Source organism: Otolemur garnettii, unplaced genomic scaffold (assembly GCF_000181295.1).
Source record: "Otolemur garnettii isolate 467f Iridium unplaced genomic scaffold, OtoGar3 scaffold00001, whole genome shotgun sequence".
Classification (NCBI taxonomy): Eukaryota; Metazoa; Chordata; class Mammalia; order Primates; family Galagidae; genus Otolemur; species Otolemur garnettii.
The window spans coordinates 7,166,369-7,189,311 of NW_003852396.1; the positions used below are offsets into that span (position 1 = coordinate 7,166,369).

The following is a 22,943-nucleotide window of genomic DNA, read 5'->3' on the forward strand; positions in this document are numbered from 1 at the left end:
GGATTCGAACCCGCCACCTTAGGTGTACATGTCTGGCGCCTTAGCCGCCTGAGCCACAGGCGCCGAGCCTGCATTTCCACTTTTAAGGTCTTTCCCCCCCCCCACCCCATGTGGACATTTTTACCTTTTCTTGGGTATAAAAGTGAGGTTCTTAGTCTTTGGGGCTCCTAGTATCTGTGAGATCAGTTCTGAACTCTGCAGCCTAGCCTGGCTCACTTGGCGGCAGTCAGTAGATGGGCCTCTCCTTCACTGATGCCGGTTATGCCAGTTACTCAGTTACCTTACCATTAGCGGAGTGCACTCTGCTGCCTTCTTATGATTTTTATACTCATAAGCTTTTTCTCATAAAAAAGCTTCATGTTTATTTCCCTTCTTACCAATGAGCTTTTTCATTTCTTTTATAAGGCCTAGGTCAATATATATCCCCAAATGACCTTATCAGAATTCTTGAAAATACCTGGAAAATAAAAACAAGACTATTACATAAAGATATCTTAATTTTAACAGCCAGTGTAATTCAAATGTAGGTGGTCAAAAGTATGATAGGGGATTATTTTTGCTTCTGAGCAAATAACTGCTTTACATAGAAATTGAAATGTAAACATTTTGCAACTGATGAATCATATGGTTGCCATTCTTCATGGATAGTAATAAATACTCATCAATCTGTCCCTGGTTTAGTGAATGTGAAAACGAGTGTTACTGCTAGGATATTACCCCGCAGTAGTGAAGAGTTTCAGATGTTCACAGTCAACTAGAGTGAAATAATAGCACTGTTTAGGGCTATGTGAAAATAGTCACCAACAACCTTTTCTCCCTGAATTTAGTAATAGGAAAAAAAAAAAATTGGCTCCCCACCCCCAATTCTTCATGTGAGCATAGTCTAGAAATCTGTTTCAGAATCCTAATAACACTTCTAACATTATCTTTCTTCTTCCTCAGGTTCTAATATCAAATAAATATAATAGATTCATTTGGATATTTTCCAGTGAATATATTTTATTTTTAATGGCTATGTTGAAAACTATATATAGGGGGGATTTAGCCTCTCACTCTGCTTACTCCTCTATAAGGTGCTTGTTTTATTAACCAGAATTGCCTCTTCTTGTTATTTGAACAGTGACATCATAACTTTAATACTTTCAGACCTAAGTAACACAAAAGCCCTAATTCCAGAACCTATAGAAAGAATGTTGAATCCCAGGATAATGCTGGGAATACCAGCCACAACTCTGTTTTGTTCAGAATTTTATTTTTGTTTTCTTTTTTTTTCTCGTTCAGAATTTGAAATTATTACAATCATTCTCCTAACTGTCCCTAAATTAATCTGTATATTTTTAGTCAAAAAAAAAAAAAAAAGGTTATTAGGGCTCGGCCCCTATATTCAGCAGCTAGGGCACCAGTCACATACAATGGGGCTGGTGGGTTGGAGCCCAGCCCAGGCCTGCCAAACAACAAGGGCAACTACAACAAAAAAACAGCTCGGCATTGTGGCAGATTCCTTTAGTCCCAGCTACTTGGGAGGCTAGGGCAAGAGAATTGCTTAATCCCAAGAGTTTGAGGTTGTAAGCTGTGATGCCAGGGCACCCTTCCGAGAGTAACATAGTGAGACTCTGTCTCACAAAAAAAGAAATGGTTATTAAGTTGAAGATACTTTAATAAATGGCACAAGCATTAAAAACCAAAAGGCATTGACTAAATGTTTCAGTGATTTTATAAATAATGAAATAGTCTATGACTGTTTAAAGCTGTGTTGGAAAATGGGATATGGCAAGGCTCCCTATCTTGAACAGTTGGAAGAAATGGTTTATTTCTATTTTTAGAATGGTTGACATAAACTGTTATCACTATGACGAATTATTCTAAGATACATATTTTTAGAGTTATTCTCCATTTCTAAATTTGGATTTCAAGTTCACTAGGTTAATCTTCCTTAAGCAAATTGATGACCACCCCAACCCACAAGAAAACCCTTCACTTGTGCCATGTGTTAATCCAGAAATGAATGTACTTTTGTTTTTGCTAAAGACAAAATTACTTTAAGGAAGCAATTTAGTTGACTTGGTAGTTCCTTCTCCAAGTCAGTTTTTAGGGTAGTATTTTCACATGCAGTGAACATAATTTTTTCCACAGGGTTCAAAAAGGAAAATTTAAAAATTATTAATATTTAATGAAATTGTAAACATTGGGAGAGGAAATAGCATACATTTATGTGATGAAATAGGCCAGTCTTTTTTTCTCCTTTTTAAGATAGGTTTTTGAAGTTCAGGGATGTAAAAAAACAGCAACTGCTGCTTCTGCACACAGACACACACACACACACACACACACTCTCTCAGATAAAGATGGTTTAAGAAGACAGATCACACACACACACACACACACACACACACAGGAAAGGACGGTTTAAGAAGACAGATCACTTCACACACACACTCAGATGAGGATGGATTAAGAAGACAGATCACTTCCCACACACACACTCTCAGATGAGGACGGTTTAAGAAGACAGATTACACACACATACACTCTCTCTCTCTCTCTCTCAGATGAGGACGGTTTAAGAAGACAGATTACACACACACACACGCTCGCTCAGATGAGGATAGTTTAAGAAGACAAATCACTTCACACACACACACAGGAAAGGACGGTTTAAGAAGACAGATCACTTCACACACACACTCAGATGAGGGCGGTTTAAGAAGACAGATCACCCCCCACACACACACACACTCACTCTCAGATAAGGATGGTTTAAGAAGACAGGTTTGAGAAGAAAATAAAAATTTGGGGATACGTCCTGCTTTATACTTTACCTAATCAGATTTTGACGGAGCATAATAAACATGACATTAGAACTAAAAATGTCTCTCCCCTAAGCTGTTGTGCTTCCAGGGAGGAATAGTGAAATTGTGGGTTTCCGTGGTGAGTACGCTCTACAATGCCTTCTGTCCTTAGGCAGAGATTGTAAATGTGAAGGTGAATACTACCACATGAAACTAAGAATTTTAGATATAAAATAATAAAAATTTGTTCTTAGGGATATATAGACATTTTTCTTAGTTATATTAAAATTATTTTAATATTAATAAATATAAAATTAATTTACTTAGCCTGTATTTTTAAATCAAAATGTGTATTCCATATAAACTCTTCCATTTTACTGCATTTAAAAATAAGTCTGTATATATCTGTATATATTTTATACTTATGTAGAAAATACCTACTCTCTTGCAATAGAGGAATTTTATCAGAACGTTTTGGATGGATATGAACATTATTTTGTAATTGGGTGACTCTGGCAAAGCTATTTTAAAAATAAGCCTAGGAACATAATTGGATTGTCCACAAAACTGATTTCAGTTGAAACATTTTAAGTTGAAAGTTACATCTGTCTCAAAGGAGTTTTTGGATTATTTTATCCTGAACACAACACTTAAAATTAGATACTAGACTAAAAATACAAGTTTGTCAAACTTCTCTTTTCCCAAAGGTGTAACAAAAATAGTTTGAGAGACTTTCAACTCTGGGGAAGTAAGCAAGTTATAGGAAATTCAGCCAAAACTTAATCATGATTCTGTTCTGTATTTTAAAGGTCAGATAGTTCTTTCAGACTATTTGCTTTTTCTAGATGAGGCAAGTATTTTTAGCTCATTTTATTCTGTAATAATATAAAAATGTGGTGGCCTTTCCCATTGAGCTTATAAATCTTAGCTAATCTGGGATGCGTTTGCAGTCAGAGCTATCTGTGCTGTTAGTAAAGTCAGTGGTCCCAGCTTGGTCTGGAGGGAATTTTCCAGGTTGATTCATAAAGGACATGAGCTTGTCTGTTTCATATAGTGGATTTTTATTGACTCGAGACCCAACCATAAGCCATTAGACCTTCTTTATTTTCCTCTTCTTATTTAAATAGCAATATAATTTCCCATGGAATTAAAAAAAAAAAACCCTTATATCAAGGTATTTTGGCCTCATCTAAAATGCATGCTTTGGTCCACATAATTTAGAAAAATAAGAAGAAAGGAGTGGAAGAAAGAAGTTAGTCTAGAAAACACACTATTTTCAGTTTCTGCATTTTTATGGTGTCTCCAGTAAGCCAGAATTCGTAAACAAGCTAAGTATCTATCGACAGATGTAGTATAAACAGGGGTAGTATATCCCTATGGTGGAATACTAGGTAGCAATAAAAAGGAATGAACTAACTATAGAATGAATGAATCTCAAAATCATCAGATTAAGTGGGGAAAAAAGCACATACTGTATGATTTCATTTGTAGAACATTGATAAAGTTCTGTAATGACATAAGGCAAATGGCTACTTTCTGAGAGTGTGAGAGAAAATTTGGAGAGTGATTATCTTGGTTATAGTAGGAGTTTCATAGGTATATTATTACATTTTAAAATGCATCAAATTGTGAACTTTATGTGTGATGTATATCAATTGTATACCTGTGAAGCTTTTCAAAATTTAAGGTATCTAATCAGTCCTGTTCTGTTCACTGTAACTAGAAGTTTCAAAACTTTGGTGAATATTTATACCTTGAGAACAGCGTCTACAATCTGCATGTATGTTATTTGTATCATTGACTTATTCCATTATGTCGTCATCTCTTGGGATTGCTTCGAGAAAAGCCCACAGATGCTCACGTCATTTACATAAAATAGCATAGTATTTGCATATAACCAACCTACACACATCTTCATGTATAATTTATCATCTCTAGATTACGTATAATACTTAATACAATATAAATACTATATACATAGTTGTTATAAAATGTTGTTTAGAGAATAATGGTAAGAAAAAGTTTGTACATGTTCAGTACAGACACAACCATCCATTTTTTCTTGAATATTTTTAGTCCCCAGTTGGTTGAACCCACAGACGTGGGAGGACTATTTATTCTCATGCCATGTTCATTCTATTTGATTAATAATGCTGACACCCGCTCACCACCAGGAAATAAAGTGACATTTTTTCATTTGTCCTTTGCACTCAAGTGGGAACTTGATGAAAAAGTTGCCAAAAATAATATGGAAATTATAGTAAGTTTAGTTGTTTTTGTCTTGACTTACTGGTTTGTGTCATATATAGTAGAACCTCTGGAAGTTGACCACTCAAGGCATTGTAACAAACTGGTCAGCATATTGAAGTGGTCAACATAAGAAACTAGGCCTACTGTACTGATAACGTACATGTGGTACATGTCCAGTCTGTGTCAACTATGGAGGTTCATGCTGCAAGGAGTGCAGAACTTGGCAAACAGAAACATGGGCATACCTTTGTTAAAAAGCAAATTAAAGTCTTCACAATATTCTCAAATACTCCTATGTTTTGTTACAGGAACAGAATCCTGGGCTTCAGCTCATCCAGAGTGTATAATTTTATTCATTTTAAAGTTCATTGCTGGGGCGGCACCTGTGGCTCGGTGGGTAGGGTGCTGGCCCTGGCCAAACTGCAACAAAAAATAGCTGGACGCCTATAGTACCAGCTACTTGGGGGGCTGAGGCAAGAGAATTGCCTAAGCCCAAGAGTTGGAGGTTGCTGAGCTGAGATGCCACAGCACTGTACTAAGGGCAATAAAGTGAGACTGTCTCTTTAAAAAAAAAAAAAAAGTTTATTCCTAAATACATCCTCATATTTTAAAGTAATGTTCAGGTGTTAAAAACCTGACATTTGTGCTTCTAATCCAATCTTAAAAGAGGAGATGAGATCATCCTGGAAAGTTACCTAGACGTGGTACCTTCACCAGATCTCAACTAATAATGGTGTTTTACAGCACAGTAAGTGAAAAGGCAAGGCACTGGGAGGCTGTGCTGTCCTGCCAACGTGTGGGGAGCATACTGTCCCAGTCCTAAAATCCCTTCTAACTCTGTAGGATGAAAACGGGAAGGGACCAAACGAGGAGACAGAGAGAAAGTGAATAGAAGAGATCCCCAGAAGCACTGGGAGAGCTCGTGGGCCTTTAACTAAGAGGATGGAAAACTAACTCTTTACAAAACTGGGGGAAAGTTACAAAGATCATATGAGTGGAGATAATTTGAGGAAGCAGGAAAAGGTGTCCGAGGAGCCAGAAAGTCAAGGATTGTGTCTGGCGGCCTTAGTGTCATTATTTGAGAAAGAGATGGAAGATTTGATAGGGGCAGCATTTGGGGTATCGGCCATAAAGATGTGAGAAAGAGCCAACGAAGGACCAAAAAGAAGGAGAAACAGTGAGTGGTGCGAAGGGCCCATCCCAGGCCAGAGACCATTAACTCACGATGATAATACTTCTGATGATTGTGTCATTTTCTTTCCCCTGACATTTCTGCGCAATCTCAGTATAAAAATGAAGCAAGGACACTTTAGCATTGACTCAGGGTTGGGATTTGCTGGGTTGAGATAGTGATACGTCTATGAGGAATCTGAAAGGTGCCTGTGCTTATTAACATATTTCAAATGATCAAATGTGAGTTCAAGCTTGTAAGGAAGGAGAAAAAAAAAACTGTAGGAGGGAGCCAGTAGACTAGAATATTAAGGAGAGAAGGGTTTGAATCTCTGCGGTTGGAAGGCTGCTACAGTGGGAGTGAGATTATGCAGGAACTAGTTAGAACTCGTCAGAACAATGGAATAAGAGCGTGTAAGATTGCTAGGAGAGAAATGTTTAAACCATTTCCAGAGTGTGACTGAGGGAGTGATTGATTGAAATACAGTGACAAAGTTGGTCAATGCCATTGAGATTTAAGGCAGTTCAGGAATTTCAGCAGTGGGTTATATGAGTTCTGTGTATGGACGCTGACAGTTCCAGTGTGATGGATGTAGTTAGAATGAAGTAAAATACTGATTATTGTTGCAAACATGACTTAAGACTTCTGAGATGGGCTCGGCGCCTGTGGCTCAAGTGGCTAAGGTGCCAGCCACATACACCTAAGGTGGCAGGTTCGAATACAGCCCGACCCGCCAAACAACAATGACGGCTGCAACCAAAAAATGGCCCGGCGTTGTGGTGGGCGCTTGTGGTCCCAGCTACTTGGGAGGCTGAGGCAGGAGACTCGCTTGAGCCCAGGAGTTGGAGGTTGCTGTGGGTGTGATGCCATGGCACTGTATCCAGGGGGATAGCTTGAGGCTCTGTCTCAAAAATAAATAAATAAATAAATAAATAAATAAATAAAAATAAAAGTTAGGGATGTAATGAATACTACTGTGTTTGTTGCCTATATTTGTAATTGGCAAAAATGCAAAATTTAAGTTAAAATTAGCAAAACTTAAGGCATAATTTTTCTTAACTAAGTTCGGACTCTGGATTCTCTCATGGTCCTCTTGTTAAGAAATCCTGGTTTTTTACCTAAAAGTCATAAACTTGATTAAAAAGAAGTGCTTTTCGCATGAGGAAGACTCAGTGTAGGTAAAAGGGGCAGTGTAGAGCTAGGAGAATGTTTCCACAGCCTCTGACCCAGAGGTGGTGGTTTTAGTAAAGGCAGTGGAGATGGGGTGCTGTGCCTCATGAGTGGCCTTGGCTCAGGAAAGCCCTGGGGGTGGGGGGCTTAAGGCCAGTCATTTGTGATAAGAAGCTGTATTTTAAATTTAAAAAAAATGAAAGGATAGGAAGCTGAGGCTCTAGCAGAGATGGTTTTTATGATAGCTGAAAAGGCATAGTGGAAATTCTTAGGAGGGTCAGGAACAGAGAACAGATGAAAAGGCAAAAAGGGGGGCCAGGGTAGTACTGAAGGTGTTAGGGGTTGGTTAGAGTGAGATGAACTGGCCTCACTGTCCTGGCAAATGAGACAGAACCCTGGGGCTGGGGTGTCCGGAAGCCTGTTGAGGTGGGCGTTCTGGAACAACCAAGGTAGCAGCCTTTGCTCAGGCTTCCAGGTAGAGTCCTGCTGAGAAACTGTTGTCTGCCCTGCCATCTTAGTATGATGGTTATTAGGGCAGAGAAACTTTGGACTTGTGTTTTTACTTTAGATGTCTGGTTTTTCTTTTTCTCCCAACTCAAAATAGAAAAACCTGAAGTTAAAGTGAGATCCCAGCTTGTACAGTGTCCAGCAGTGTTGGGTGGAGGGAGCGCCAGTGTCTCACAGTAGCAAATCATCAGTCAGCGTGGCTCTTCCCACTGGTTCTATCAGTATTGCCAAACACACAAAACCATAGGAGACTTTGAGACTATCTGGCAAGATAAGGAAAATAAGTAAATGGAACTAAGTAGCAAAGTGTATTTGGGGTTAATATAACTAGACAGACTACATATTTAAATTTGTAGAACTTAATGTTCAGTTACTTGAAATGGATATGAAAGAGTTCGGTCATTCTGATTGGAACACGTATTTTTTTTGATTGGCAAAGATATTATCTATAAAATGGATGTTAATAGTTCAGCTTTGGATATACACAGTTACCCTAATCTTCATTTTATTTCTTGAAAACTAACAATAAATATATTAATCAGTAGATTCTGTTTTGTTTATTTTAGGAATTAGCTCTCCGTAGCCAGTTGCCAACACTGGAGCAGGATGGTGGGACTCAAAATCCAGTGTCTTCTCCCGGGATGTCTCAGGAATTGAGAACAATGACGACCAATAGCTCAGATCCTTTTCTTAATAGGTGAGACTTGCTACTGGCCCATGTCTGGAAAGGGTCATCACTTTAAGATCATTCTGCTTAGCACTTGTAATAGACAGTTTTGAATATCTGTGTGGGCCAAAAACTTACAGTTGTAAATGAATTTCTTCATAAATGGCAAGTACAATCAATGTTGAGGATTAAAAAGCTGTCTCCTGTGAGAGGAAGTGAGCTGTTGAGACTTGCAGAAGGAATAGTCACTCAGTTACAACGTGTTTGCTTCTGCTGATCCTGTTGACTAATAGTTCCTTAAAATTACAGAATCATGAAGGAACATGTGCATGCCTTTCTGTGAAAGCAAATGAAATTCATCTTAAATTTACTTATGATTGTGTTGTAAGCACCACTGGAAGGAATTTTCCACTTAGCTATTCTACCTGAGAGGTTTTACCCAGCCCCGTTACAATAACTTATATTCTTAGGGTTGTAGTTCAAGGAGATAAAATGGAAGGTTATGCTTCTTTTTTAAAAAAATGCATTAAGATTAATGACAGTTATTTGAAATTAACATTGTTTAGACAACACACTTTTTAAAATATTTAAAGGTATTTTGGTTTAAGAAAAACTATTCTGCTCTTTCAACTCTCATCAATTGAAATTGAAAATTTTGTGATTTTTAGAACAAAATATGTTAAAAATATTTAGCACAATAGACTTTCTCATCATTTGCTCAGTCTTAAAATTAGGGCTAGTGGGAGGTTTAATTTTGAAGGCCATCTAAAATGCATTTTAAGTTTGTATTTACCCTTCTGACACACATGCAGTTTAAAGTTCTGTCTGAAATTAAGTGTATTTACATAAAATTATAGGTCTGAACTTAAACTGAGACTGATTACAAAAGGTCATAGCCACACAGAACTTTTTTCCTCCCAACAACAAAAATTTCCATTGAATATATTCTATATTGTTAAAGGCCTGTGAAGACACTAAAAATTGGATGGCCTGCATGTCCTTCTGACAGTTGTTCATGAAGATTCTTTCTTAAAACTTTTGGTGAGAGCTGAGCTGATAGTATCATCAGTCTAAAGGCAGAATCATATATCTGTTCTTTGTGGCGACCCCAATTTCTAAAACATATATCTGACTTTGACCCTTTTTCCCTTAAAAAAAGAAACTCGATGGTTTCTTTATTACTGTTTGATTTATACACATTCCTTCAACTCTCAGACTTGTTCTGTCTGTGAAGGTGACTCTGAATGGTAGTGCACCATCCCCTTGTCTCTCTTTTACTCTTGAGATCCTTCACGGCCAGCTCAGATGCCTCCTTCGTGAAACCTTTCACTTTTCCTTTTCCAGCTCCCTGTTTGCTCTGAAAGCACTTTGTTCACATAGATCATGGAGTCCATGTATATGATTCATCACTGTATTCCTCTCCTTTGCTGAAGTTGTGAGCCTCTTAAAAAACATCACTTGTAGGGGCGGCGCCTGTGGCTCAAAGGAGTAGGTGGTGGGTTCAAACCCAGCCCAGGCCAAAAACTACAACAACAACAACAAAAGCACAAAGTTTTGTCTAGTACCTATCACTTAATAGCAGATGCTCAGTGAATGTTTATTGAATGAGTGGGGCCTGTGGGAGGTAGATGTTTGTAGGGTAGTTCCTAGCCAGGAAAACGGTCTTGTCAACTCTACCCTCAGGAATGTGCGTGTGGTTCCCTGTGGTTTGGAGTGAACTTCCTGGGTTCAGCTGTTCAGGACCAGAGTTGAGTGTGTGACGTGTGCCTCGTGCTGAGCAGTGGGATGGAGTGACAGGACCAGGTCCAGTCTCTTCTTCCAGATCAGAGCAGGAAAATAAAATAAAAAACCACATCATTGTCTACAAATGGTCTTGGGGCAAATTTGCGTTTTCTTGGATATTTGTGAGGCTTTTGAAATGTGCCAAAATACAGAGGAATGTTAAGATAAACCAATAGTGGAGAGAGTAGGGAAGGAAGGGCAAGGCAAATGCATTGAGTAATTTAAGGCGGAAATTTGAGGTATTGACAATTAGAGTATTTTTATCTTGAGCAATTCTAAAAGGTTATTTTTAAAGCTTAGGGTTTTTTTGTTTTTTAACTTTAAGTTTAAAGAATTAGTTGCTTAAATGCCCAACCTGTGGGGGAAGTTCACATTAATTTTCAGACTCATAAGAATGATAACAATTGCCTTGATTGTTACACTTCTGTAAGATTTTCTAGTTAGTAAAACTCAAAATTTTATAATTGTTGCCAGCTGATGTCTGTGTGCTTAGGAAAGTGACCTGTTTATGAAAGTCATGTTCCGAGGATATTTACCATTTGTATGCAAATCTCGGAAACTTTCCCTTCAGCCTGAAGTAAAAATCTGTCTTGGGTCATGTTTTTGTCAAAGGATGTGCCTTGTAGCTTTTTGTTTTCTTTTGTTTTGTTTCTTTAACCGGAGCTGTGCAGCCTCCTACTGTATGCTGAGGCATTGGGGTTTTTTCTCCTAAGACAGAAGCAAGGAGGAGCGCCTGTGGGTATTCTTATCTCACGGGCAGTGACTGATCTGTTTTGGCCTAGTCCAGGGAATTCTGGCTTTTTATTTTAGTCTGGTTTTTCCTTGGCTTAAGTTCTCTGCAGGAGAGCTAGGAATTTAACATGAGTCTAGTGCAGACCTGTCTCACAGCCCACCTGGAGTTTGTATTTTGACCCCTGCCTGTGCTCCCACCACCTAGGGATTCGAGACCTTGCCACAGGGGAGCTGTGCAGATCCCCCAGCTCCCACACTCCAGGTTAAAATGGTATTACAGAGAGAAAATCTATGCAGAGAATTTTCTTTCCGTTAAGAAAACTGAATGCAGAACCCCAGGAGAGCTCCTGGCTCCTTAGAACTGCCAGCTTCAATCGGGACGAACTTGTCTTTCTCACTTCATAGCAAAGGGCTGTGCATGGCCTTGAAGGGAGGTGCTTGTTCAATATTGGAGAGTAGGGGTTTTCACTGACCTGCTCTGAAAATCCTGCTGCTACTCAGCAGGTGCTTACTTTACCTCGAATTGAGTTTTAAAATGTGCGTGTTGGTTTTTCACTGTCTTATTTTATAGTGGCACCTATCACTCTCGAGATGAGAGTACAGACAGTGGGCTGAGCATGAGCAGCTACAGTGTCCCTCGGACCCCAGATGATTTCCTCAACAGCGTTGATGAGATGGATACAGGTTGGTATTCTTTATTCCTCTTAATAACGTTTTAGTCAGGTGCAGTCCTGTTATCACCAGGTCTAATATGCTGTTGTGAACAAAGATTGTTCAGAAGAAACCCAATGAAAATCTTGTAAACCTAAATTAAAATCAAGCCTGCTTTGTTTCTGTATGATGATTTACAATTTAAATCTTTCTCCAGTTTTTAAACATTATGATATATCACTCTATTTGAGTAAAACTGGTGACATGACTTAACTTAGTGTTGAAGGCAGTTAAGGCGCCTGTTAGAAGGCTCTCTTCATTACACATAGATTTGTGTTCTTAATTTTTGGAGAGAAATTTTTATACGTGATTCAGTGTTTGCTTCCCTCTCCTCTCTTAGGGTTTTTGGTCTACGTTAGATATTAGGGGTCTTAGGAAACCAGGGGAGAATGGGTGGATTGCAGGAGGCCCCTTGTTTGTTGTTAGAATAGTTCTAGAGGTCTTGCAGGAACTACGAAATACCGCCTTCCTTCACCGAGGAAGTTAAGAAGTCGTTTCTCCTATGGCTTGACTGGTGATCATTGCTCTGAACTTGACAATTGCCAGAGCACATGTATTTGTAGGGAGATGAAGCTGTTCCCTTGCTAGCTGGCTGGCTCTTCAGCTGACATCTTCTGACAATGTGTTTGGGCAAGTCTTATGCCTGTGCTTATCCAGCTAGGCGGCTTTGATGCTTCTTAGAACCTGTTCCACCCCTTCTCTGCTTACCTAGATCTTAAATTATCCTTAGAAGGTACTTGAAACATACTTCACATATAACACCTTTACCCCCCAGTCTTCATTCCTGTCTTCTCTAAACCTCTGTAGCACTTAATGGATTATATTGACTTTTAGAAAGAATGTCTATTGAAGCTCTGAGGAATCTTAATGTGAGGAACCTGGAAGCAAGGCTAAGAAGATTTATTTATTAAAGGACTTCTGGGAGGCTTGTTTTGCTATTACAAATACAAGTCTCCAAGGGAAGAGTATTGAAGCATTCCAAAGTGTATGTGAGGGCAAGGCAAGTCCATACCGTTCATCTTTGCATTTAATTTTATTATGGTGGTGCATATTTGGAAGACAGATATTGATGGTATTGCTTGGGGTACTCATTCTCCCCCCTCACCGGTGCCCTGGCTGCGTATCATTTTTTTCCAAGGTTTTTTTTTGTTTTGTTTGTCGTCCCGCCACCCCCCATGACTCTCTTTGGTACTCGACACATAATAATCAGCAGTCAGCTTAGTTGAATATCTAGACAAATATTGAAGCAGACGTAAACTCCCCATTGATAATTTTGTTATCTCTGGGTTGTTTGGCCTAAACTAAATTCTGGGCATCAGGTCAGTCAAGAATTCTCTCCTTTCTCTCTGCACTTCTATGTGCAGCTCTGGTGTTAGCTTTTCAAAAAGTACTTTATTGTCTCTCTCTCTCTCTGTCCCAACTAGGTGATACTATTAACCAAAGCACCCTGCCGTCACAGCAGAACCGTTTCCCAGACTACCTTGAAGCCATTCCTGGGACAAACGTGGACCTTGGAACACTGGAGGGCGATGGAATGAACATAGAAGGGGAGGAGCTGATGCCCAGTCTGCAGGAAGCTCTGAGCTCCGACATCCTCAACGACATGGAGTCTGTGTTGGCCGCCACCAAGCTAGATAAAGAAAGCTTTCTTACATGGTTATAGAGCCCTCAGGTAGACTGAATTCTAAATCTGTGAAGGATCTAAGGAGATAAGACATATACCTGAAATTTCCAAATAAGCCAGTTGCAGTTTTCTGGCTAATACAGAAAAAGATGAACAAACGTCCAGCAAGATTCTCTCATCCACATTCTGCTCTTCCTTGTCCATTGCTGCTGTTGATGTATTGCTGACTCTTTCACAGTTGGCTCTAAGAATCAAAAAAAAAAAAAAACTTTTGTTTCTTTTGCTATTATAACTACTGTTCGTTTGGGGGCCGGGGGGAGTGAGCCTGTTTGGATGATGGATGCCATTCCTTTTGCCCAGTTAGATGTTCACCGATCATTGTTAACTCAAACTGGGAAGTCAGATGCTTCATGTCACAGCATTTAGTTTGCTCAAGCAATTGTTTCTTCAGCTGCCTTTGGCCAGTGGAAGAACATGACCTACTGGTCTGACAAGCGAAAACTGTTAGTGCTGATGTGCAGAGACAGCTGAAACCAAGGCTCAGCATTTCCTTCTCCTCCTGGTGGTATCTGTTAGTCACATAGTGACCTTATTTTGTTTTAGGAGCTTATAAGGCATGAGACAATTTCCATAGAAATATATTAATTATTGCCACATACTCTAGTGTAGGTTTCGGTGGATATTTGTGTGGGTGGTTTTTTGTTGGTTGGTTTTGTCAGAACCTAGGCAAATTACCATATTAGTGAAAACTGTTCATAGTTGTAGCTTGGGACAGTTGGAATTCTTTTGGTAAAATCTATATTTCCTGTTTTTTTACCATCTTATTTAAATTTGGACTATTTCTGCTCTCTCTTCTACACACAATGTTTATAATAGCGTGATAGCAGAATGTATCTTTTTTTAAGGTTTCTCTACTTTCCAATTTATTTTTAAAATGGTAGCTTTGAATAAATGCATTTAGAACACATGGCTTAGTAGTTTAAATCTGGGGGAGGCAGTCTGCCAGTGTTTGAAGTAGCCTAGTGTTGTAGAAAGGGCTTTTACTATGGATAGTGCTCTATGCCCTCTGTGCACACAATAGTTTCTGATGAATTGGGAAAGAGCAAATAAGAAATGGCTTTATTTTCTTCCTTGGACTCCCAGTTTTGAGTCTTGATAGGAAATCACTGAGTACGTTATATCTTACATGACAGAAGGAAGCTTTCTAGAGGTTACCTTTCTTTAGCTTTGGGAGTTTACCTTCACTTTAGTTTTGGAAGTAAACTGTAGTACTTAGTTCTCATTTGTAATGAACACATTAAAGACTAGATTGAAATGTTTCCTATAATATTCTTCTCACTTTGAAGATTTGCTCCTACTTCTATATGCTGAAAATTGACCCTGGCTAGTATATAGAACACTGTAAGGTCATGAGTTAGCTGGTAAAGTGATCAGATTGATAAATGTATATTGGTAGTTGAATTTAGCAAAGAAATAGAGATAATAATGATTATTCCTTTATTTTTACAGGAAGAGATATAACTAGAGTGTGTGTCTACAGGAGAAATAATGGTTTCCAAAGAGTATTTTTTAAAGGAACAAAATGAGCATGAATCAAGTCTTCAGAATAAGCTATGAAGTAACACTTGGTTATGAATTAGAAGTGTGGTACCAGCTAAGCCCCTCTGTGATTTAAGGGTCTTTCAATGGTTTTAGAATAAGCCCTTATTTTCAAGGGTTTATAACAAATACAAAATCTTCTTTCCTGGCTAAAGCTGCTATGCAAAACCTAGCATAGCTTGGGAAGATAGATTTTTTTCAGTTACGAAATCTAAGTATTTTGGCCCTTCAATTTGGAGGAGTGCAAAGTTGGAAGTAAGTTGTTTTATTTTTAAGTACTTTTCAGTGCTAAAAAAAATGCAGTCACTGTGTTGTATATAATTCACAGTTCGCTCATTCATAGTAATTAACTCCAAGGCTTTTACTAGGAAAACAACAGAAAGATTAAATCTTGAGTTAAGTCCGGGGGAAATGGCCACTGTACAGATGCATTGAGTTTTAGAGTGATGATGAAATTCTACCTAGAATGCAAAATTGAGTATATTGATGATATCATGTTGGGTTTTTGTTTTTAATGTGCAGAAGATCAAAGCTACTTGGAAGGAGTGCCTATAATTTGTCAATAAGCCACAAATTAAGAATGGATCTTATGTATCAGCAGAGTAGCGTTAGCTTAGGGGGAGGGTGGGGAGATGTGGGGGGAAGGGTTGTGAAGATTTAGTGGGAACTTGATAGAATACTTTATAAACTTCTTTCGCTTTAATAAAGACTTGTCTTATATCTTGCTGTCATTGAAGGCAGTTGTTCCTAAAATTTCAGTTGCTTAAGTACACCTACAAAAGAAGAATACGGAGATCTTGGTTTCCCCTTGAATTTAATTTACCTCAATGTTGTAGCAGCACCGTGGTGCCTGGCACAGTACTTAGACCCTACGCCCTCTGTACTGACCTGAAGGAGACCTAAGAGTCCTCTCTCTTCTGAGTTTAAATCACAGCCTTGATGTGGTCGTTCTTGTTTTATGTCCTTGTTCCTAATGTAAAAGTGTTTAACTGCTTCTTGGTTATACTGGGCAGCACTGGGATAAGATTTTAACGGGGTATTCTTAAATTGCTTTTACAATAAACCAATTTTATAATCTTTAAATTTATCATCATTTTACATTTGTGTTCTTTTTAGTTAGGGCTTCTTAGATCTACTTATAGTTGATGGTGCACATCGATTTGGAGTTTCAGATCTTTCAAGCACTATTTGTTCTAATAACTGTTTTCTAAAACTAGTGCCTTTAAATAAAAATGAACATAAGGAAGTGACTTTGATACAAATAATATTGCTATCTTAAGTATTCATATTACATAGAGGCATTCTACATGGAACATGGCAGAAAGACTGAACAATGAGAGTAATTATTTGTGTAATTCAGAATTCATACCAGTCAGTGTTGAAACTCAAAACAGTGCAAAAGTGGGAGGCAATATCCAGTGATCAACAATTTCATGGCTTTGTACATCTGAGAAATGAATACTCAGATGAATTTTATCTTTGCAAGCATGTTTTTATAAGAATTGTGGGTGTGCCTGTGCCTATCATAACAGTTGTTTTCTGTATCTTGAAAAGTATTCTCCACGTTTTAAATGTTTTATATTAGAGAATTCTTTAATGCACACTTGTCAAATATATATATATAGTACCAATGTTACCTTTTTATTTTTTGTTTTAGATGTAAGAGCATGCTTATACCTTAGGTACTTACATAAATTGTTACATTATTTTTCTTATGTAATACCTTTGTTTGTTTATGTGGCTCAAATATATTCTTTCCTTAAACTCTTTGTTGTTTTTAACGACTGATAATATTTGAAACCTTTTCTTTTTTTTTTTTTTTTTTTTGGCTTCTTAAATGGTATTCCAATAGAACAAGTACTAGAAATAAAGGTGATTATAATAACTGTGGTAGACAGATTAGATTTAAGGTTAATTTTGCTTCTTAAAGTTAGGCTTGGCATTTAGAACTTTTGAATTATGGGTATAATTCTTTGAACTTTATGTTCTTTATTCTTCACATGCGCTGTCCCCATCAGTGTAGTGTCCAAGCAGAATTGTGTGTGCTTCATTCTTCGATGACTTGATTACCTGTAACAGCACAGAGGAGAGAAACTGAGAAGAACATGACAAAATGTCGTTGGATTTCGTTTCTCTGAAACACACTGTCATGATCTCCAAAATAGAACAGTTGTAATAGTAAAGAGTATTACTTACTGTTTTATAAATAAAAATGTTCACAAATTTAAGTGTTAGGTCCTTAAATAAGAAGTAGGTTGATGTCTTTGAAAATTATTTATTTCTGTGTTTGTTATGTATATTTGATATCTTTGATTACTGACACAGTTCGTATTTTGCTACATATACTTTCTGTAAGTTAGTAGAACGCTCATTTTGTGGAGCTTGAAATTGATGCTTTCCTTGTTCTGCTATAAAATACAGTGGTCATACATTTTAGCTCAAAGCTATAGCTTTGTGTGCACTGCACTGCTTATTAGGAAGTTGCTCCAAAGGGTGGTACAATTCATGTTGGATGGCTTGAAGTCCTCCTTCATCCTGGATCCTGTGAGCCAGCATTATACAGCCTTTAGTTAACTTTGAGTATGATTTAGCAAAACACTTAGAATATGTTTAGATTTGGAAGAACATCCCACATATTTGAGAAGTATAGTAGTAGTATTTACGTACAACCTGATAAGGAGTACTTTACATAATTTTTTTTAATAGATGCCCAAATTATAAAGTTTTGTAGCTCAGTAAATGAATTGCCCAGCTGGAATAAGCAGGAAAATAGTGTTTCAGAGGAAGAGAAAGAACAATAACTGGTAATAAAAAGAAACCTAGGTGATTAGTACAGGGATGACCAGTATACTGGTGAGTTAAGTGTAATCCCCTCTGATTTCCGTTTCTTAACACACCCAGTGACATGTTGTTACCCCATCTGATGGCAGCCAGACACCTCTCTGGTCCTGGCAGCCATTACTGTGGGTAACTGTGCAGCCCTCCTTGGGCTCCAGGGTCCACATGCACTTACACATGGTGGCCCTGGCAGAATGTCTGTCATGCCCTCCCTCTTCAGTTTAACACATTGACTGCCACACCAGGAAAAAATGTTTTTTCCTTGGGGCCACAGGTCAAGCTCTAGGTCAAGAGATACATGAGTTATATATGCTTCATAAGGCCCTGTGCTCCTGAAGTTAAATACAACTCACATGGCAGTCAATGTGTTAAGCTGTTGGTATTTGGTCTTTTTATATTTGTGACAGTCTTTCTCAATTTAAAGTTTACCGAATTCAACAATAGTTGAGCAGCCTGTGGCACGTGGTGTTACAGTTTTTCCACATCACGTGAACTGGGAGTGTGTTTTGCTACACACGTGTTACCCGAATATGAAAGGCTATGACATCACTGAGGAACCTGTTAAACTTTCATTTCCCCATATTTCCCAAGTATGTTATATTTTATCATGAGACCAGTTCCCATGACCTTCATAGGATTTATGTAAAATAAACCATGAGTTAGCATCACCTTTTGGTTATGAGGACTAAAACAAAATATAAGTACAACTGGTAAATTGTTAACATTCCTTAAAGACAACATTTCCTTAAATACTGTGTTTAAGAAGATCGTGGTCTTTTCTTACTGTCACCTTATTTAGAGACATACTGTTATTGAATACTTCAAAATAGTTCAAACTCAGGTCTACTCAGGGTATCTACATAGGTACACAAGGTTCTTCTGCCTTGTTCTATCATTGGTATACACACCAGGATACCTATCCATCCCCAGTTTTATATAAATAGGCTAATTGTTTTTTAATAATATTTTAATCTGTAATAAATGTCAGAACACTGTCATGTATGATCTTGTTTGGTCATACTGAATCCTACTGGATGTGGGTATTGTTACTGTTCCTAATTATATGCTTCAAGCCTAAGTCCAGATCCTGCTCTGTGACCATGGGTGACGAGTGGAGTTGAGGACATAACTAGGAAATATTCTCTGTGTATAGGGTTGACCATATTCTTTGGGGCTCGAAATTGTCTTTGCTTCTTGGTTCTGAGCTCCCTACCCACAGCCCCACTGCAGGACTTCCGTCTTCATAGAGAAAGGAATCCTAGGAAGATTGACACAATGAGATAATGCTCTAATAGACTATTAAATCTTCTGCCCATTTTTAAAATTTATGTTTCCAGTTGTGCAACAAGCACACTATCAGGTGATAGTCTAGTCTTGAGTAATGTCATAGTAAGTTCCTCAAGGAGCTCACAAACTAGTGACGATAAAACTGTTGAGGGCTAAAAGTAGTTCACGTGATGTACCACGAAAAACAGCCCAGGAGAAAATTACTTCCTCTTGGGATGATCAGGAAAGGCCTCTTAAAGAGCTGTGTGAGCTGGGCATTGAGTAGTCATGACTGGCCCAACAGAAGTGGTTAGCGTCAGGATGGACCACTGGGCTGGAAAACTAAGAATATTTGGAGAATAGAGAGTATTTCAGTTTCGACAAACTGAATATATAATGGATTGACTCAATAAATATTTGAATGTCTGGTATATGCCAGGCACTATTCTAGACTCTGGGAAGACAATAATGAAAAACACAAAAACTGCCGTTGTGGAGTTTACGTTCTTGACAGACGAGAATCAGATGGTGATATGTCTCCAGTGCCCACTGTATACTAGGCACTTTTCCATGTATTTACTCGTTTAATCCTCATAACCACCCAATGGAAGTAGGTACTATCCCAATTCTTCTAGTTAAGAAAAAAAAAATTGCATGGAGTACCATTATCTGAGTAGTGGATGTGGAGAGTCCAGCTCCAGAGTCTGACCTGTTGGGAACATGTGCTGCCTATGGCTTGAATTCCTGGGTGAGCAATTTGAATATCCAGGGACCAGTGCAGGCCTTTTAAAGGTCTGTTGAACCGAGGAACAAGACTAAAAATTATTTAAAGTACAGGCTATTGCGTCAAATTTTAAGAAAATTATGATGGTACTTAAAAATGGGCTGGATGTAGGAGAGAAAAATAGAGATAGTTGCATATACATTTCCAGACATTAATAGTAAACTCAAGAGTACTTCTGAATTGTTCCCGTAATACTGTGGACCAATTTTTTTGTGCCTGGCAAATGGAAGACAGGAAGAGAAGTAATGATTTCAAAGGTGACTGAATTGGTTTCCCCTCAAGTATAATCAGTCTGCCAGGCAGTATGTACTGTAGAATGGAAATCATTTTGTGTAATTCACTGAGATGAAAATTTGGGGAGCTGCTGTCTGAGCAGATTCCTGACTGGTGAAACTTAAGAAAAGGTTTAGAAAGTTTAAACTCACAAGGCCACTCGAGCAGCTACTCAAAGGCCAAGAGCCTTTTTGGGGGCGGGGGTTCATTGAACAGGAATGGGCCAACTACTAGGCCTAAACAAAACTGAAGTTACAGACAGGCAGTCTTTTACCCAGGCTGGATCTTCTAGTCGTATCTCACTGTTCACTAGGCACTTTTTAATTTTGGCAAACACATGAGCTGCTCATTTGTATAGTGGTATCTGACACCATGTTTGTTTCCCCGACAAAAGGGAACCAGAAAACCCTTAAGCACCTAACACATGACAACAGTGAGGTAGGAAATACAATGCCAAAAAAAGTATAATCCCTGACTGGGCGTGATAACTCAAGCCTGTAATCTTAGTACTTTGGGAGGCTTAGGTGGGAGGATTGCTTGAGGCTAAGAGCTAGTGACCAACCTGAGCATGAGTGAGACTCCATCTCTACAAAACAATAGAGAAATTAGCCAGGCTGGGTGGCACATATTTGTGGTTACAGCTGCTCACAAGGCCAAGGCAGGAGAATCACTGGAGCCTAGGAGTTTGAGGTTGTAATTAGCTGTGATGATGCCCCTGCACTCTATCTAGCCAGGGATAAGTGAGACTGTCTCAAAAAAAAAAAAAAAAAAAATACACGATTCCCTAAAGAAATTTATGGTCTAGAGGGGAAACAGACCTAAAGGAATTAAAAATATTATGACCATTAGGGGAAATGCACATTCCACAGGTCCAAAAAAAGAAGCATAGGTTCACGGATTCTGGTATATACTTCAGATGGCCATGTCAGTGAGGGTCCATGGAATCTCCGTATGTGCTAATGCAAAAATTTTGCTCTAAACCCTTCCCTGCCCAGGAGTAGATGTCTGTGTTGGAGTCATGTGCAGCTGGTGTGCAGACTTCACAAGCAACACTTCCTCTGTGTAACCCTACTCCAGGTGTGGGTCGCTGGAGACCAGTGGTGGCCCCAGAACAGCCAGGCTCAGCAGTAGGACTTGGTACCTGGGTTGCTGCTGACCTGAGATCTCCACGGTGGCTGCTTGAGGGAGAAAGAGCAGTGGGAACAGGAACTCAGAGGCCCATGTTGATGAGTTAATAGCGACGTGTATTAGTGCCCTTCACAGGCGACACCCGTTGCTCTGTGGTTATAGGGCGCCTGCCACATAGACCAAGGCTGGTGGGTTTGAGCCCGGGCCGGGCCTGCTAAACAATGACAACTGCAACCAAAAAAATAGCCAGGAGTATGGCAGGTACCTGTAATCCAGCTACTTGGGAGGCTGAGGCAAGAGAATTGCTTAAGCCCAAGAGTTTGAGGTTGCTGTGAGCTGTGACACCAAAGTACTCTACCAAGGGTGAAATAGACCCTTATCTCAAAAAAAAAAAAAAAATAGTACCCTTCACAATTGGTTCCTCTAGAGAGGGGTCAGTCCTGAAGGAATTGTGTCCGGGCCCCTGAATTCAAGAGACTGTTGATGTCAGGCAGGGAGAAGAAGAGGGAAAATAAACAGTAGGGTCTTCAGAGAGTAAGCCCACCAGAGAGGAGAAACATTTTATCCGTAGTACAGTGGTTACAGAGTCAGCCACATACACCGAGGTTGGCAGGTTCAAACCCAGCCCAGGACCCCGGGACTGCTAAACAACAATGACAACTGCAACAGAAAATAGCCAGGCGTTGCAGTGGGCAACTGTAGTCCCAGCTACTTGTGAGGCTAAGGCAAGAGAATCACTTAAGCCTGAGAGTTTGAGGTTGCTGTGAGCTGTGATGCCACTGCACTCTACTGAGGGTGACACAGAGAGACTCTGTCCCACCCCACCCCCCAAAAAAGAAAGAAACTTATTTATTCAGTCAGTATGTGCTGAATACCTACTGGGTAGGAGGCACTCCACCTGCTGAGTGTGGAGTTAACAGCCGTGAGCAAGCAGAACACTCCTGCCCTCAGGTGCCGTACTCTCTCAAGAAAGATGCCCGCTGAAAACGTTTCAGTTACCCATCATTGCGATGATGGGTGGTTGTGGTCTCCTCAGGGAAGGAGGGAGGCTTCTCTGAGGAGGAGACCTTAAACCAGGACATGGAGAATGAAGGAATGGTCACCGGCTGGGGCAGGAAGGTCGTCCTGCCGGCAAATAGAGCAGCTTGTCCTAAACCTCGAGATGGAAAGGAGCTTCCATGAGCTCTGAAAAAACTAAAACACAAGGGGTGGTGTGGCTGGAGCACTGTGGGGCCTGAAGTGGATGTGGCTGTTGAGGAGATGGTGCAGCACGTCAGGGTGTTCACAGGGGACCCTAGCTGCAGCGGGGCAGTGGGGGCTGGACGAGGTGAGAGGAAAAAGCCACAGGCTGGGACCTGCCTGGGTGTGAGAAAGGAGAAGGAAGGGCCGTTCCAACAGCAGAGGAGGAGCAGGTCTGGAAAAACAGGACAGGAAAACCGTGCTGGCTCCGTGCAGAGCACAAAGACAGGTGCTGCTGGCCCAGAACAGGATGCTGCTCAGGGAATCGCGTTGTGGAGGGGACAGCGAACTTAGTTGGTAAGCTTGATGGGCACCTCTAGAGGCTGTTTGATCCCTCTAGATTCTAAGACAACACCCAGGAAACTCCACAAGTAACAAGACCAGTCCATGACCCCCTTAAAATCAAGAGCAAA

The 22,943-nt window shown here is 39.5% G+C and overlaps 1 protein-coding gene across 9 annotated transcripts in view; it reads left to right on the forward strand.

Moving 5' to 3' along the window:
* YAP1 (Yes associated protein 1) overlaps positions 1-16,771 on the forward strand; it is a 130,864-nt gene extending 114,093 nt beyond the window's left edge. For 6 of the 9 annotated variants that reach the window (XM_023511342.1, XM_023511357.1, XM_003780793.3 and 3 more), the window contains 3 exons: positions 8,454-8,584; positions 11,640-11,752; positions 13,204-13,667. In XM_023511342.1, the coding sequence (XP_023367110.1) occupies positions 8,454-8,584; positions 11,640-11,752; positions 13,204-13,442 (483 nt within the window). In that variant the 3' untranslated portion in view covers positions 13,443-13,667. Of the gene's footprint in view, positions 1-8,453; positions 8,585-11,639; positions 11,753-13,203 lie in introns of all 9 variants that reach the window. The other 3 variants (XM_003780792.3, XM_023511332.1, XM_012803363.2) reach the window with 3 other exon arrangements.
* The last annotated feature ends 6,172 nt before the right edge of the window (positions 16,772-22,943 follow it).